At 45.4% G+C, this 17,151-nt stretch overlaps 1 protein-coding gene across 2 annotated transcripts in view; it reads left to right on the top strand.

Annotated features, from left to right (window-relative positions):
• ADAM19 (ADAM metallopeptidase domain 19) overlaps positions 1 to 17,151 on the top strand; it is a 98,640-nt gene that overhangs the window by 64,688 nt on the left and 16,801 nt on the right. For both annotated transcript variants that reach the window (XM_025389279.1, XM_025389278.1), the window contains exons 9-15: positions 1,821 to 1,987; positions 4,165 to 4,249; positions 5,503 to 5,642; positions 7,683 to 7,860; positions 11,092 to 11,181; positions 13,657 to 13,852; positions 15,876 to 15,984. In XM_025389279.1, coding sequence (XP_025245064.1) covers positions 1,821 to 1,987; positions 4,165 to 4,249; positions 5,503 to 5,642; positions 7,683 to 7,860; positions 11,092 to 11,181; positions 13,657 to 13,852; positions 15,876 to 15,984 — 965 coding nt within the window. The remainder of the gene's footprint in view (positions 1 to 1,820; positions 1,988 to 4,164; positions 4,250 to 5,502; positions 5,643 to 7,682; positions 7,861 to 11,091; positions 11,182 to 13,656; positions 13,853 to 15,875; positions 15,985 to 17,151) is intronic.

The following is a 17,151-nucleotide window of genomic DNA, read 5'->3' as shown; positions in this document are numbered from 1 at the left end:
CTGGGGCAGTACCTACCAATTTTGGATTAAGATGGTATCTTCTGCTCATACGAACTCTCCATACATGGGGCTTTTTATTAAGTCACGGGCTCAGTATTTGTAGGGTGGACCCATCAAAAAACCTGTTGTACTCACACCTTCCAGTGGTTTAGTTTTAAAGAAAACCCTCTTCCTCCTTATATTTGTATGAGATGAAAGATGCCAGGCCATAAAGGTTAGATGCAGCTCTAGCCTCGAGGAGGTTGAGTCAGATCTTGCGTATAGAATTTCAGGATCTCTGGTTTGCACAAAACCCTGAAGATTACTAACAACCTCTGTAGTCTATTGCTTGCAACTTGCTTATTCCATCCTTGACAAAACCTGAGACTATCCAGGGATGGGGAAGAAAATTTGAAGAATAAGCATATCTATGCACTTTTATGTCGTTGATACTCATTTACTTCCAAAATGAGTGGGAGACATTTTATTTAAAAAATCCATGTATTAATATAATTTGATATATCCATACAAAAGAATATTATTCAGCAATAAAGAGAAATCACAACTGATACAGTCTACCACGTGGATACATCTCAAAAACATTATGGTAAGTGAGAGAAGCCAGACACGCAAAACCATATATTGTAAAACAAATGTCCGGAAAAGGCAGAATAAAAACAAAGTAGTTGCATGGTTGCCTGGGACTGAGGGTGAGAATGGGAAATGACTGTAAATAGACATGAGGGATTTTACTGATGTGATGAAAATATTCTAAAACTGGATGATGGTGATGGCTTTATTTTATTTTTATTTTTTTGAGATGGAGTTTCACTCTTGTTGCCCAGGCTGGAGTGCAGTGGCACAATCTCGGTTTACCGCAACCTCCACCTTCTGGGTTCAAGCGATTCTCTTGCTTCAGCCTCCTGAGTAGCTGGGATTACAGGCATGCGCCACCACACCCAGCTAATTTTGTATTTTAGTAGAGACGGGGTTTCTCCATGTTGGTCAGGTTGGTCTCAAACTCCTGACCTCAGGTGATCTGCCCGCCTCAGCCTCCCAAATTGCTGGGATTACAGGTATAAGCCACCACGCTTGGCTGGTGATGGCTTTAAAACTTGGTAAATTTACCAAAAACGTATTGGGCTGTACACCTAAAATAGGTGGGTATTATGGTATGCAAATTATACCTCAATGAAACGGTTTTTAAAAATCCATATACAAGAGAACTTTTGAGATACCCATAAGAAAGATAAGGCCCATGTAAGAAATTGGGAGAAAAAATGGTACCAGACAACCTGGCCAAGGGCACTGATTACAGAAGACAGCAAAGCTCAACTCTGAGCTATCTCATGACCAGCTTTGTTTGAAAGCCTTCTTCCTATTTTAAAATGAAATGTATGTTTCTGTCTCTTTTACCTGTTGACCTAAGCCCTACTTGAAAAATCATGCAGAACAACGCTAACCCTTTTTCCACATGATAGACCTGTTCATATCTGAAAGCAATTTTATCTCTTATCTCAGTCATCTCTAAGCAAAGTCACCGCAGTTCTGCCACCAGAATGTCCTGCTCTCTCTCAGGACCTCATTTTCCCTTTCTAAAAAATGTCAATAACACCAGTTGCCTCCTTCCCTTGGAGCCATGGGCAGAAGAGAAATCTGGTATCTGTGCTCTGAGTTCTTAGGTTGAGAAGGGGCTTTTTTTTTTTTTTTAATTTATTTTTATTTTTATTTTTTAGTTTTAGTTTTTTTCTTTCTAATCTCAAGCTCCAGCAGAATGAAAGGAAGGGGCTTTTAAATCCCAGGTGGTTTGAGACATACCGTGTTTTTCTGTGTCCTTTCAGTTTTACCGATCCTTGAACATCCGGATTGCTCTCGTGGGCTTGGAAGTGTGGACTCACGGGAACATGTGTGAAGTTTCAGAGAATCCATACTCTACCCTCTGGTCGTTTCTCAGTTGGAGGCGCAAGCTGCTTGCCCAGAAGTACCATGACAACGCCCAATTAATCACGTAAATAGCCTTTTTCCATATGTTGTGTTGTCCTTGGCTGCAAAGCCTCTGCCCACCGTGCACATGCTCAGAGTTTGCCCCATGGCGAGTGTTGGTTGTACAAGGCCATTCTGACTCCCTGGTCCAGAGAATCAGGCATTTCCTAAACATGCGCTCTGTACCCAGCATACCCCAGAAAATGTTTAAAAGCCTGAGTCACATTAGTCTTAAGACGTGTTTACAGTCTAATGGGAAAATTAGACTTACCCATATTCCATTGAGCATCTGAAATAATTGCGTATATATTTGGGAAGGGACTGACTGTTGGTCAGGTCTTAGACTTTCTAAGAGGCTCATCTCAATCTTCCTGGCACTTTGTTCTAATACATGAGCTGATCTCCCAACACAGGCACAGGAGAGGGGGCTCCTTGTGTTGTCCTTCACTTGGTTCCCAAGGGGCACAGGGCTGAGTGCCTGAGAGAGTTGAAGTGTGAGACAGTGCAGGAACTGAGGGTTTGGCTGGAGGGAGACATTGAGGAGGGATTGTGCTAGATTTTCATCAGCCCCAGAGAGACAGTGATGGGGGTCACATGTGACTGTGCCCCAGGGTGATTATTTGGTATTTATTAGTGTTGACTTCTGGAGTTATTTTGAGGCAGTTACAACAAAAGGCATATAGATAATAAAACCGTTTGTCTTCTTCTTCTTCTTCTTCTTTTTGAGAGAGAGTTTCCCTCTGTTGCCCAGGCTGGAGTGCAGCAGCACCATCTCGGCTCATTGCAACCTCTGCCTCCCGGGCTCAAGCAATTCTAGTGCCTCAGCCTCCCAAGTAGCTGGGATTGGAGGCATGCACCACCAAACCCGGCCAATTTTTTTATTTTTAATAGAGACAGGATTTCACCATGTTGGCCAAGCTGGTCTTGAACTCCTGGCCTCAAGTGATCCGCCCGCCTCGGCCTCCCAAAGTGCTGGGATTATAGGCGTGAGTCACACATGCCTGGCCTTAAAACCATTTTTCTTCTGTTCCCTAAATATAGCTGAGCCAATAATCATTTAAACCTTGGCTTATCCTTTTAAAGAAACTGGGAAAAATAACTGTCCCAAAACCTGGGCTGTGAACAATTACTTCATGACAATACATTTGCCTAGGAAGAGTCTTTGATTATTAGAACTTTTGGCCTGAACTTTGGAACCTTTAGAAAATAACTAGTAGGACTTCATACAATTTACATAGATTTTGCATATTTCTTTGCAGATTGTTTCTCTGAAGATAAGTCTGCCTGTAATTCAGCAAACATTTATTATATACCCACTATGTGTGACATTCTGTGCTAGGTTCTACTGATCCCAAAATAGTTAAGATAGTCTTGCTGTCAAAGATATCATGGTCTAGATAAGAAGACAAACATGGAGATAAGTACTACATAATGAATTTCACATAGATTCTTTAAATATATTACATGTTTGTGGCATGCACAGAAACACTGGTAGTTTTTTTTTTTTTCTTCTCCCCTACCCTGGATGTATGTAACTAAAAGAAGGATGTATTCAACTGGGGAAAATGCAGCTTGCTGCTGGCAGATGAGGATCCCATTGCAAAACAAAGGCAGAAACAGCTCATTCTTGCATCCAGCTGCACTTTGTGAGGCTCCTGATGGGACACAGCTGTTTCCTTGGCCCCTGAGTATGTGGGAATGAAGCATCATCAGCCCCACAGCTGCAGCCCCGATGCCCCCACCCCTGCCCCGGGGACTCACACCACAGAGCCAGGGATAAGGCATTGGATCCCGGCAGCTGGTGGAAGTGGGCATGATTCACTTCAGCATCAGAATCTGTGCCACCCTTCCATCAACCTCTCCCTCTGACCTTTTCCTGTGCAGCAGGAATGCGATGCAGCTTTGCAAACCCTGCCCATTTCCTTCCAAAGAATCGGTTATGGGTATATTGTGGGGGATAAATGACCTTTCTCTCTCTCTTTGTGTTTCTCTGGAGTCATGAGGGAGTAGGTGAGAGGAAGTGAGAGGTGTGGTGAGCTGGAAGTTGTCCAGTTGGCCTGATTACAACAGCCTCTACCCTTGGGGATGACCTGGGAAAGTCAGCAGGGCCAAGGAACCCCGGGATGGCCACCTACTCCCGGGCACATTGGAACAGCCCTCTCAGTCCCCTCCCAGGTCACCCTCTCTCCTTGCCTCCTGCAGGGGCATGTCCTTCCACGGCACCACCATCGGCCTGGCCCCCCTCATGGCCATGTGCTCTGTGTACCAGTCTGGAGGAGTCAACATGGTGAGTCTCAGCCCATGTGTGTGTGCGGCAGAAGGCGCTGAACTGCCTTACAAGACCAGAGGTCATCTTTTGCAAAAAAAAGTTGATATTTATTATTGTAGCAGAAAAAGCTTTGATATCAGGAAGGGCAGTTGTTTAAAATGAAGTCATTAAGTTCTAAGAGATGGAGGTACCCAAGGGTGAATTTTCATTTATTATAGTTCATTCCGTATCTCCAAGCTCAGGAACCCTGAAGAGATTACATGCATTCATCACTAGATCTCATATGTTCCAAACCAGGGACTGGAAAATAGTAAAAGAGTAGAGGTTAAAAATGTTTTTATTCCAGGTCGTGTGCTGTTATATATGTCATTAAGAAACAAGAACCTGTCTCAAAGTCATGGTTAGGAAATTACTGCCTTCTTTTGAAATTCACTCTGACTTCATGAGACTATTTGTTTTGACTCTGTATTTCTAACCTGTGAAGTGCATATCGAGGAAGACTTCTCTGCATCTATTTGTCTGTCCCTCTATCCATTCTGTATTTATTGACAAAGTAGCATAATGGCCAAAACCACAGGCTCTAGGGTCTGAGCCTGTTGGATTCAAAGAACAGCTGTGTGATTTTGGGGGAGTTAATGAGTGTCCTCAGCTGTAAAGAAACATAGTTTTACAGTTGATAATCATAGGATAAGAATGGGAATTAAATGAAATAATGCAGGAAACACACATCCATGTTTAGTAAATCTTTCTGCTGCTTCTTTCCTGCTGGGTTTTTTCCTCTTGATTTCTTTAGCTTTTGCATCTGACAATTACATACCAGACAGTACACCAAGTGCTGTGCATGGAGTGTATCTGTCTTGTGTGGCTCTCTCAGGAAACACTAAGCCAAGTACTCCCTACGTTTGAATTAAGGTGGTGTTTTCTATGTTGATTCCCTTATGTCTGGAGAGGGATATATGTTCAGAAGAAGAATGGGGAAAAATCTTCCTCTTATTTATTCAGAAAGCATTTATTGGTCTGGAAGTTCATCAGTAGGTCAGTTGTGGTCCGCAACCTTGGAGAACTCAGAAACATGGACTTTTAAACATTTGATTTCCTCCTAGTGACAGCAGATTCAGCCTTGCTGTCAGAGGCACATGTAGAGAGTCTGTATGCTCAGTGACAGTGGAATTGGTGGAGACCTGCAAGACTTGGCTAAGGATAAGGCAGGGATAGGGGGCAGAGGCGGATCTGTCCCCTGGACCTTGACCTCAACTCTGTCTTCTGAGCAGGACCACTCCGAGAATGCCATTGGCGTGGCTGCCACCATGGCCCACGAGATGGGCCACAACTTTGGCATGACTCATGATTCTGCGGATTGCTGCTCGGCCAGTGCAGCTGACGGTGGGTGCATCATGGCGGCTGCCACTGGGTGAGTCGAACAGGAAGAGGGAGGATGGGGAGGAGGGTGGGCACACCTGGACAGTGTGACACAGGAGTTCCTCCCAGCTGGTCCCACTGAGACTCCCTTAAACTTCTGATGGGGCCAAAAAAATGTGGTTTTTACAACAAAGAAATTGAGAGAAGACCAAGGCAAATGTGTGGCAAGAACTTAACTTTCCAGCAGGAGGTTTGGTGCTGGTGTAACCCTAAACTTACTTAATTTCTGTTTTAAGGGGTTGAGTTATAAATTGGCTTGGCCACATGTGTCTTTTTAATTTCATGAATTTTTGATGAGGACACATTTTGATCATAGCCACAAACCTTAATTCTTCTATCCTAAGAGAGTTGAATCAGTGCCGTTTCAATTCCAGGCTTCACTGAAAGCTCGGATGTAACAGAACAAGTTGAAGAAGAGGGCCATCCATACACCCTACAGTGACTTCTCAGGGAATTTGCAGGCTGTGTTACCCGTGAGGAACAGGGAGAGGCAGCTGCATCTCCCTGTGGTGTTGAGGGATTTTTAAAACCAGAGCCTTTGAAGAAAATTAGGAAGTTTCTTCAAAGGACTTGTCTTGTAGCATCTGGACTCAGGCAGCACAAATCTTTGGGTTCTTCCAGGCTCCTTGGAAGGCATCACGATAGGACCTTGTGTTCTTTCACCCCAAACCATTAGGGCCTGCTTATGATTCTTTCTTAGAGAATGGTGTTTCAATGCCTCCAAGAAACAATGCAGCTTTCTTAGACCTCTGGTGTTAATTTTTAAAAATTACTTCTCAGCTGTGACATAGAAAGGATGATGTTGACTGGGTGCAGTAGCTCACGCCTGTAATTGCAGCACTTTGTGAGGCTGAGGTGGGCAGTTCATCTGAGGTCAGGAGTTTGAGACCAGCCTCGCCAACATGGTGAAACCCTGTTTCTACTAAAAACACAAAAATTAGCTGGGCGTGGTTGTACATGCCTGCGGTCCCAGCTACTAGGGAGGCTGAGGCAGGAGAATCACCTGAACTCAGGAGGCGAAGGTTGCAGTGAGTCAAAATTGTGCCACTGCACTCCAGCCTCCAGCCTGGGCAGCAGAGCAAGACTCCATCTCAAAACAACAACAACAACAACAAAAGAATGAGGCAGGATACAACTTCAGAGTCGTGCCTGGATCCCTATAAGCTCATGGTTAAGCCCACCCGTTTCTCTCTCAATCTGAAAAACATATCTGAAGACAAATCATTGAGAGTTATATTGATTACTACTCCACTTCATTTTTAAATTATTCACAAATTTGGGTAGTTTAACAGTAACGATTAGTAACAAATTCCTTGTAGCATACCTTCCCACTGAAGGAAAATCTCCAATTTCTTGGAGGGTTTAACCTTTAATTGGTTTAGAGAAGTGGGAGCAGGATAACTCTCCTTTTGTAGACCCAGATGGTTGTACTTTTTGTCCTTCTCACCAATAGTGGGACCCAGGACCTTCCACGCTCCTGTGATAAAGAGCATGCGTTTATGAGTTGGCTGGTTGAGTTTGGAGTGCTCTCGGCATCCTTGGAACAGCGATGAGATCACTGGCCCAGAAAGAAATAAAACTTATGATCTTGGCCTTTTTTTGGCCTGGTCCTCTGTTGCAAGAGAATATTCACCTGATATCAGCTTCAGGAAAGGTTTAGGTTGACTGGTATTTTCTCCAGCACTAAGGCTTGGGAGACCTATTGTAACACACTCAAACCTTTTACTTATTGCAACCCCCTCATGCAATGGGCAGAAATTGATACTCCTGATTCTCAAATGCTTCCTCCATGCAGACTGAGAAAAATAAAATGCTATGGGATGGTTACTATCTCATCACTAAGGATGAAAGAATTCTAAATTAATGTATCGGTAAATGTTCTAAGGGGCAAGAATGTATGTGTGTGAGACAATGGGGGTCTGAGCCCAGGTGGAGTCAGCCCCACGGGTAGCAGGAGTGACAGGAGGAGTGACACCTGCCTGACTGCTGGATGCTTAGATTCCCCACTAATTCCAACCTTGTCCTCTGCCAGGCACCCCTTTCCCAAAGTGTTCAATGGATGCAACAGGAGAGAGCTGGACAGATATCTGCAGTCAGGCGGTGGAATGTGTCTCTCCAACATGCCAGATACCAGGATGCTGTATGGAGGCCGGAGGTGTGGGAATGGGTACCTGGAAGATGGGGAAGAGTGTGACTGTGGAGAAGAAGAGGTGAGGGGTCACAATGGTGCTAGGGGGAGGGGAAGAATTTGCATTGGTTTCAAAGCTCAAGGTCAAAAAAGAACACAATTGAAAATTTCTTAGTCACAGGCATTTCCTACACATAACTATCCAATACCCCATGACAAATCAGATACGGAGAAGAAGCTTCCAGATGGAGTGTTTCTGCTGCCTCTCCCAGTTTGTGGCCAGCCTCGCTAGCGTCCAAGATCAGTTCTTCTTGTAAATGTCTGGTCTAACCAGAAACCACAATCGCGTGGCATGTTGACTCTCTCTTCTTCGGTGGAGCTGCACATGCCTGCTTGGCCCTCCAGCTGCACGGAATTTATTCTGGAGGCCACACAGCTGGATATTTGGGCTTGAACAGGGGCCTTATGAGGATGCTTAAAATAACAAGCTTGTGCTGTTTAGGCTGGAGGAGAAATGATGGAAAGGGGATATAGGAAGTGCTGTCGAGTCTCGAAAGGGCTGCTAGGAGGAAGAAGGGGCAGAACTGTTTATGTGTAAACTTTCTCCTTCCTTCTGATCTTCATAGTGAGTGTGGAGGGCACACGGCAGAGCCTGGTCATTTTTAACAAATGCATGTGGTTCTGCAGAAAGCAGAACTGGATTGTTTCATCTCTATTTTTTGAAGGCTGAAAATATGTATGTTTATACATGGATAACAATTTGGGGTAGATAACAAGTAACAGTAAATTATGGGGGTGAGACTGAGGTTCTGTATAAATGGAAAAAAAAAATTGATTTTATAGCCTTCTCTCTCTCACTCTGTTGCCCAGGCTGGAGTGCAGTGACATGATCTCTGCTCACTGCAACCTCCACCTCCAGAGTTCAAGTGATTCTCCTGCCTCAGCCTCCTGAGTAGTTGGGAATACAGATGTGCACCACCACACCTGGTTAATTTTTTTGTGTGTGCTTTTAGTAGAGACAGGGTTTTGCTACATTGGCCAGACTGGTCTCAAACTCCTGACCTCAGATGATCCACCCGCCTCGGCCTCCCAAAGTGCTGGGATTACGGGCATGAGCCACCGCACTCTGCCTGTGACCTCTATGATGTGATTTTCTTTTTTTAATGCCAGCATGCCACTTTCAGAATAGGATAAGTACTAGTCAAGGATGCCACCCCCACCACCATGAGCCCAGAGAGATCAACCCAGACCCATCAGAAAGAAGGGAGTGGTAGGAACATGGAGGGCCCATTGGGGTTGAGGAATAGCCTGAGAGTGGGCGTGGCCAGTCGGCTTAGGTTCTGAGCAGCTGCTCATTCTACAGACACACTGAGTGTGGGCTACTGTGTCTGGTCCTGGGGTTAGGATGAATGGCAAAAATGACATCGTTCCTGTGCTTGGGGAGCTGATAGACTAGTGAGAGAAACACATATTGAAATAATTGCGAAAGAATATACATGCAGTCCATGGCAAGTGCTAGAAAGACAAATGACACAGTGCTCTGAACATATATAATGTGAGGGGAACCTCCTTGCTTGTGTGGGAGGTGACTGTGGAGCCCATATCTGAAGGCTGCATTAGGAGTTAGTGAGGCACGCAGGAGGGAAGGCACATTTCAGGTGGAAGGGGAGCGTGTACCTTCATGGGAAGAAATACGGTACATTAGGAAGGCAGGAATACAGGTCTTTCTGGAGCCCAATGTGGTGGGAGATTAATGGGAGGAAAGTGTTCTGTTCCTTCTCTTAGGGGAAACAGGTGGACAGATGTCTGTGGTCAGGGGATGGGATGTGGCTCTCCAATATGCTAGAGCCCTGGACAGTTAGGGGTATAAGGTTGATAAACATGAGGCAGGCCTCAGGCAGACCTGACTTGAATTCGGCAGGTGTGTCCCTTGGCCAGCTACTGGACTTGCCTGAGCTGCAGCGTCCCCATCTGTGGAATGGGGACAAGGCTGCCTCATAAGGCGGTGGTGGAGAGATGTGTGGAGCCCCACACACTCTTCCTCAATGGCTGATGGATTGGCCTGTGAATACTGTAAGAGTGTGATGAGGACACTCAGGGTCACTGGAGCGCCTCATCATCTTTTAAAAATCTCAGGCCGGGGGGCAGGAAGCAAGAGAGGAGAGTAAGGAACACCTGGGCCTTTCTGTTCCAGAAAGGTCCAGGCCAGGAAGAGCTTAGGAAGAGAAGCGGATGGAGAAAAAAGTCTAAGGAAACAGGCCCAGGAGTTGACATAAACTGTTCGGAGAGGTTGTTCCAGCAGCCTCTTGCACCAGCAGCCCCTTTGCATGAGATAAGAAATCCTAGGAGGGTTGGGGGCAGGAGGGCACCCATGAAAGACGGGGTGTCTGGATATTCTACTGGGGATTAGAAAAACAAATCATAAAATTTCCATATACTATGCTAAAAAGTCAATTTTAGAAGAATACATGGTTACAGGGAGAAATATACATGTTATATTAAGTGAAAAGCACTGTGGATACTATGATTTTATAAGGTAAGTATAAATATATATGTATGTGTGTAGAAAATGCCTGGTATTTTATATATTTTTTTATATTATATTTGCCTAAATAAATTATATATTTGCCTAAATAAATATTTATTCATACTCAAAAGGTGGCTGTGTCCTAGCCGGGCATGGTGGCGTGTGCCTGTGATCTCAGCTACTTGGGAGGCTGTGGCACGAGAGTTGCTTGAACCCAGGAGAAGAAGGTTGCAGACCGTCTCAAAAAAAGATGTAGCTGTGTCCAAGTCATGTTACTAATGATTGTGCATACATATGGTTCTTGTGATAAGTACATATTAGCTTAGTGACAAAACTGTCACATGATTTTTGAGGTCAAAAGTTTCTAGGCCAGGTGCGGTGGCTCATGCCTATAATCCCAGCACTTTGGGAGGCCGAGGCAGGCGGATCACTTCAGGTCAGGAGTTTGAAACCAGCCTGGCCAACATGACGAAACCCAATCTCTACTGAAAATACAAAAATTAGCCAGGCATGGTGGCGTGCGCCTGTGGTCCCAGTTACTTCGGAGACTGAGGCAGGAGAATCGCTTGAACCCAGGAAGCAGAGGTTGCAGTGAGCCGAGATATATTGCATCACTGCACTGCAGCCTGGGTGACAGAGTGAGACTCCATCTCAAGAAAAAAAAAAAAAGAGAGAGAGAGAGTTGCTAGAGAGCTGGGGTTCCAGGGGTGTGTGGGCAAGGGTGGGGAAAATGTTGGGGATGGTGAAGGCCCTCCCCAACTCACATCCACCCCACTGCCTCCCCAGGAATGTAACAACCCCTGCTGCAATGCCTCTAATTGCACCCTGAGGCCAGGGGCGGAGTGTGCTCATGGCTCCTGCTGCCACCAGTGTAAGGTAAGTGGCCCTTTCCTCCGTGCCTTGGGCCCTGGCCTGGCAGTGAGACAACAGGACTGCTCTGCTGGGGTGGCTGGCTGGGATTTGCCTCCATCCTGGGGCAGTGATGGCAACAGAGTTTCAGAAACATGGAGCAGGAAAGGCGCCTCGAATAAAATTTACTGTTCCTATACTGGGCCTCATGAATTCAGACCATCCCAGAGGAGGGTGGCGCCTCTTTGGAAATGGTAGTTTTTTTTCGTTTTCAAAGAAGCGTCCGGAGAGAGTGGACTTGATTTTACTGAGCTCATAAACAATAAGAATTATCATAATTGGTATTGACATTGATGAACCTCTCAGTAGATGCCAGGCACTGTGCTGAGAATTTTATGTGCGTTATCTCATTCTCTCCTCACAAAAACCCCATAAAATAGATGCGATTATCCTCATTTTAAGATGTGGAAACTAGGGCTTATAGGGGATAAGAGGTTTATCTGGAATCAGGCAGTCAGAAAGGGACTGAATCCAGCTTTCCCTGACTCTGGAGCCCACATTCCTAATACTGATGTGGGAGATAAATCGCCTATTACTGCTAGTGTTACTGTAGAACCACAATCTGTCTTGCACAATTCTGAAGTTAAGAGAGTTCTAAAAGCTGGGAAAAAAATGTAAACACATTTGGTGGCAAAACTTGACCTGAATTGACACGAGACGAATTGTAGTCTTTTTTAAAAAAATCACTCCTAAAGTGAATATTTATATTGCATTACAGAAATATTAATATGTTTGATCAGAAGGTGTTATCCCCGGCCTTGCTGGGGGGTTAGGTAATATACATAGGTAGTTATATGTGCAGACATATGTAATTATCCATATCCCTGTATACACACACACACACACATATGTGTAATTATATATGTACACACATGTACATATGTACCTATGCATTACAATATCTGCTTTCTAAATCTGAAAAGGCTGAACCCCATCTGGCCCCAACATTTTAGGCAGGAACTGTGGGCCTAGGCTTCTGTCCAGCACTTGCTGAGTACTCGTTAGGGGCCAGATACCATTCACATACTTTGTTCTAACTCATGTTGAATCACCCATGAGTGGGTTATTATCCTGAGTTGTGGGTGAGTGAGCACACACAGGTTACACAGCAGGTGCCCAAGGCCCCGCTGCTGGTTAAGGAGCTGGGATTTGTGCCCAGGCAGGCTGGCTCTGGGGCGGGTCCTCTTTGCCTCCACCTGCCTCTGGGTGGCAGAGGTGTGTCCTGCAGCCTCCTCCTGCATACACCACCCTGCCCACACTTGCAACGGGGCATCCACTCTCAGCAAGCTGCTCGGCTGGCCCAGTCTCGGCCTGAGAGTGGCCAGTGGAGAAGCCTGTCTGCCTTCTCTCCTGGGAGGACCCTGTGGGTGGGAGGAGTGGCCCAGGAGCAGGGGAGGGGGTCTGTTCTCAGTCACAGGTTTCCTTGCCTGGCTCTTGGAATTTGCATGGCATCTGGTTTGGCTGTGCATCCCCCAGGGAGGCTGTGCTGGGTCAAGTTCTTCCAGTTTTGGCCCAAGACCTAAGCATAGGCATGGAGTGGACCCCTTCATTCCACACAAGAATTTCAGTTTGAGCCTCAGAAAGGATTCCCTGGTGTCCGAGACTGTCTTCAAACCCTGGCTGTGTGACTTGGGGCAACCTATTACCTCTCTGAGCCTAAGTTCTTTATTTGTAAAATGGGAAGAGTATTAGTAACACCGACTACCCAGGGAGGCTGTAAGACTCTTCGCCCGTTGCCCCAGGTGTGCTGTTGATCAACTTTTCATCTGCAAAGTGGGGCAAATAGCAGTATCTGTCTCATGGAAACTGTGAGGATCCCACGAGATACATGTATGTCACACAGTCAGCCCAGTGCCTGGTTCCACAGTGGGGACGGATTATTGCTGAGGTGCTTTGTAAACTCCGGTGTTATGTGAATGCTAGGGGTGTGTGTGTGTGTGTGTGTGTGTGTGTGTGTGTGTGTTAGTGGGCCTGGCTCCTCTGCCACTTACTATGAGTCTTTGGATGCATCATGTAACCTCTTTAAGCCTACGGATTTTATCTTCTGCAGAAGGGATAATTATATTACACAGGACTGTCATGAAAACTAAATGAAGTCATACTTGTACTGGATACTTACGTGGGAGCTGCAGAAAAGTAGCTGCTATTACTAAAGCATGTAGGAAACTGTAAATTATTGTATAGGTATTGTTTCTTGCTTCCTTCTTAAGGCTTCCATGAAGAGAAAGTGAGTTAGCATTTGTGAAAACACCTTGAAATTCTGTCAGTATTCACATGAGAAGGCTGAAGATGGTTTGGGCTAATGAGGTCATGTAAAAAGTGCTGTAAAATCATGGTAATGGAAAATTCTGTCCTTTGAGAGTGATCCTTATGAGCCCTTGGGCAATAGGGTTGAGGGTGGGGAGGAGATTGACTGTGTTTTCCTCTCGTTCCTTGGCTCAGCTGCTGGCTCCTGGGACCCTGTGCCGCGGGCAGGCCCGGCAGTGTGACCTCCCGGAGTTCTGTACGGGCAAGTCTCCCCACTGCCCCACCAACTTCTACCAGATGGATGGTACCCCCTGTGAGGGTGGCCAGGCCTACTGCTACAACGGCATGTGCCTCACCTACCAGGAGCAGTGCCAGCAGCTGTGGGGACCCGGTAAGGCTCTCCTGGGGAGCACGGCTCTCCCCAGCCCGCCACTTCCCAGCCAGCTCCCCTGGCCCTCAGGGTAGTTTGGAATCTTGGCTTCAAATGGCGCCTCTAGATACTGCCTCTTTCATCCCCTTGACTCAGGGTAGATGTTCAGGGAGAACCAGAGGACAGTGTTCCTTCCTGGTACCTTGATGCTTTTATTTCTCAGAGTGGACAAACGAATAAGAGTAATCCAAAAGAAAAATGAGCAGAGGATGGAGACAGAGAAGCAAATGCAAACGGCCCTTAAAGCTATGAAAAGACGTTTAACCTCAGTCATATTGAGGGAAAGCAAAGTATAATTATGATGAGGTGAGATTTTTCATATATCAGATTGCAAAGACTGAAGTTAAGATAATGATGTAATAACAATAATAATGATGGAGCGTTGTGGAGGGTGTGAAGAAACAGGTAGATACAACCACTATGGAAAGCAATTCGGAGATATACTTAGAAATGCAGCTAACACTTGCACATGTATGTGAGGATATATTTACCATGATGTTTACTGCACCATTGTTAGCCATAGCAACAACAACCTATATGTCTTTCAGTAGGGACCAATTAAATTAATTATGGCTAATTAAATTAATTATTGCATTCATATAATGCAATGCTTTATGGCTAAATAAGGAGGCAGGCCCATATTTACTGAATAAAATCATCTTCCACAAAAAACAGGTGGCTGGCACCTGTAATCCCAGCTACTCAGGAGGCTGAGGTGGGAGGATGGTTTGAGCCCAGGAGTTTGAGGCTGCAGTGAGCCACTCCACTCTAGGACTCCAGCCCAAGTGACAGAGTGACGTACCATCTAAAAAAAAAAAAAAAAAAAAAAAAAAAAAAAAGGCCGGGGACAGTGGCTCTTGCCTATAATCCCAGTACTTTGGGAGGCCGAGGCAGGTGGATCACCTGAGGTCAGGAGTTCAAGACCAGCCTGGCCAACATGGTGAAACCCTGTAACTGCTAAAAATACAAAAATTAGCCAGGTGTGGTGGTGAACGCCTGTAATCCCAGCTACTCGAGAGGCTAAGATAGGAGAATCACTTGAACCTGGGAGGCAGAGGTTGCAGTGAGCTAAGATCGTGCCACTGCACTCCAGCCTGGGCGACAGAGTGCAACTCTGTCTCAAAAAAAAAAAAAAAAAAAGAAAATGCTTCCATTCTTTATTAGATAGATTATGTCTAGAAGATACACATAGAATTATACCTAGGAGATATAGAAATTAGAGATGTAAGTCTCTTTAGAAAATATATTGTTAATAAGTGCTATTCCTCCAGGATGTAGAGAAGTAGGAACTAGATGACTACAAGAAAAATTTTCCAAGCCATATGTATATCTTTACAATATTATGCATGTTTGACCTATTTTTTAAAATCTTGAAATGGAACATGGCTTCTTCATTAGAGAGCAGGCTTAGCATGCAACCCTCCCCACACACAAATATAAATCCTCAGTAAGGTAGGAAGAATTCATATAAAACAGGCCAGGTGTGGTGGCTCACGCCTGTAATCCCAGCACTTTGGGAGGCCGAGGCGGGGGAATCACGAGGTCAGGAGTTCAAGACCAGCCTGGCCAAGATGGTGAAACCCCATTTCTACAAAAATAATAATAATAATAAATACAAAAATTAGCCAGTCGTGGTGGCAGGTGCTTGTAATCCCAGCTACTTGGGAGGCTGAGGCAGAGAATTGCTTGAACCCAAGAGGCGGAGGATGCAATGAGCCATGATTGTGCCACTGCATTCCAACTTGGGTGACAGAATGAGAATCCATCTGAAAAAAAAAAAAGAATTTATATAAAACATTATTCTCTGAGTAGATCTTGATGAGAATATGGGGATGGAATAACCTGGGATGGGAGGAACAGGAAGAAGAGGCTGAATATTCCCTCCTAGAAAATATTCTTAACTTCACTACTTTACCAAAGATACCTTTGCCCTTGGGGAGTTCTGACAGACGAGTATACTGATAGATGTTGCTTGCCCACCCAGGAGCCCGACCTGCCCCTGACCTCTGCTTCGAGAAGGTGAATGTGGCAGGAGACACCTTTGGAAACTGTGGAAAGGACATGAATGGTGAACATAGGAAGTGCAACACAAGGTGATGACCAAAGGGCAGGCCTCATGAAATGAGGACGAACAAGCAGTTTCTACTCTGTCCTCACTGCTGCCCAGCTTAGTAGCGTGACTGGCCCCAGAACTGCACCTTTACGTCAATCAGTTGAAGTCAGTCATCTATTCTCGGCCCCCTGTTTGACAGTGCCCTATTCATCTCTAAGGAAGTCAGAGGAGGGTGTGGGTGGCAGTGCTTCCTAGAAAGTTGATCAGGCTTCCTTTGGGGACCATCTTACAGTAGGGCAGGTAATCAGCCCTTTTGGGTCATTTCTGCAAAATTCTAATCGTGCCCTAATTTGAATAACTCCTCATTCATTAATTCACTAATTCATTCATTTATTCATCATTCATTCCAACCAACCATCCACTCATCTGTCTACCCATCCATCCATCCATCCATCCATCCATCCATCCATCCATCCATCCATCTATCCATCTAGTATCTATTGAAGATTTACCAACTATCTACTATCTATTGAAGATTTACCATGTGCAAGATACAGTGCTGAGTGCATGGAACTTGTAATTAACAATACAGTATGATAATGGGAGTGTGGAGAGAGCCATCCAACCCATCTTAGTGTGTCAGAGTGGTTTCCCAAAGGAAGTTATACCTACACTGAGATCTGGAGCAGTTACCTAGGTGAACAGGGTGGAGAGTGGTACTGGTGCATAGGAGAGTGATCCAGGAAGAGAGATGAATGGAGAAAAACTGGCAGTTGAAAGAATTGAGAACGGTTTGATACGGTTAAAGTATAATGTTGGGATGCGAAGGTGAAGGTCTGCTGAGAAATTAGCCTGGATAGTTTAGCATGGACCAGGTCATGAAAAGCCTCAAATGCATGGCTAGGGGAGTTTGGACTTTAGCTTGAGAGCAGTGTGGAAATTCGACTCCTATGGGGCAGACTGGAGGCAGGGAAATCAGTCTTCTGCAGACCAGGTAAGGGGAGTGGGGCAGTGTGAATTAAGGTAGATCTATAGGAGGGAAGATGGATAGGGTTTGAAAATGGCTTGAGCCCAGGACTGAGGGAGAATGGGGAGTTGGAGATGACCCCAGATTTCTGGCTGGAGCTCCTGGGTGGATGGCGGTATAAGGAGCAAAAAGGGAAAGATTGCTCAGCTCAGGTGGCTGTTCTTGGAGTTAAGGACTTTT

Source organism: Theropithecus gelada, chromosome 6, assembly GCF_003255815.1.
Source record: "Theropithecus gelada isolate Dixy chromosome 6, Tgel_1.0, whole genome shotgun sequence".
Lineage (NCBI taxonomy): Eukaryota > Metazoa > Chordata > Mammalia > Primates > Cercopithecidae > Theropithecus > Theropithecus gelada.
The sequence above is the reverse complement of the archived record's forward strand: the minus strand, read 5'-3'. Positions and strand labels throughout refer to the sequence as shown.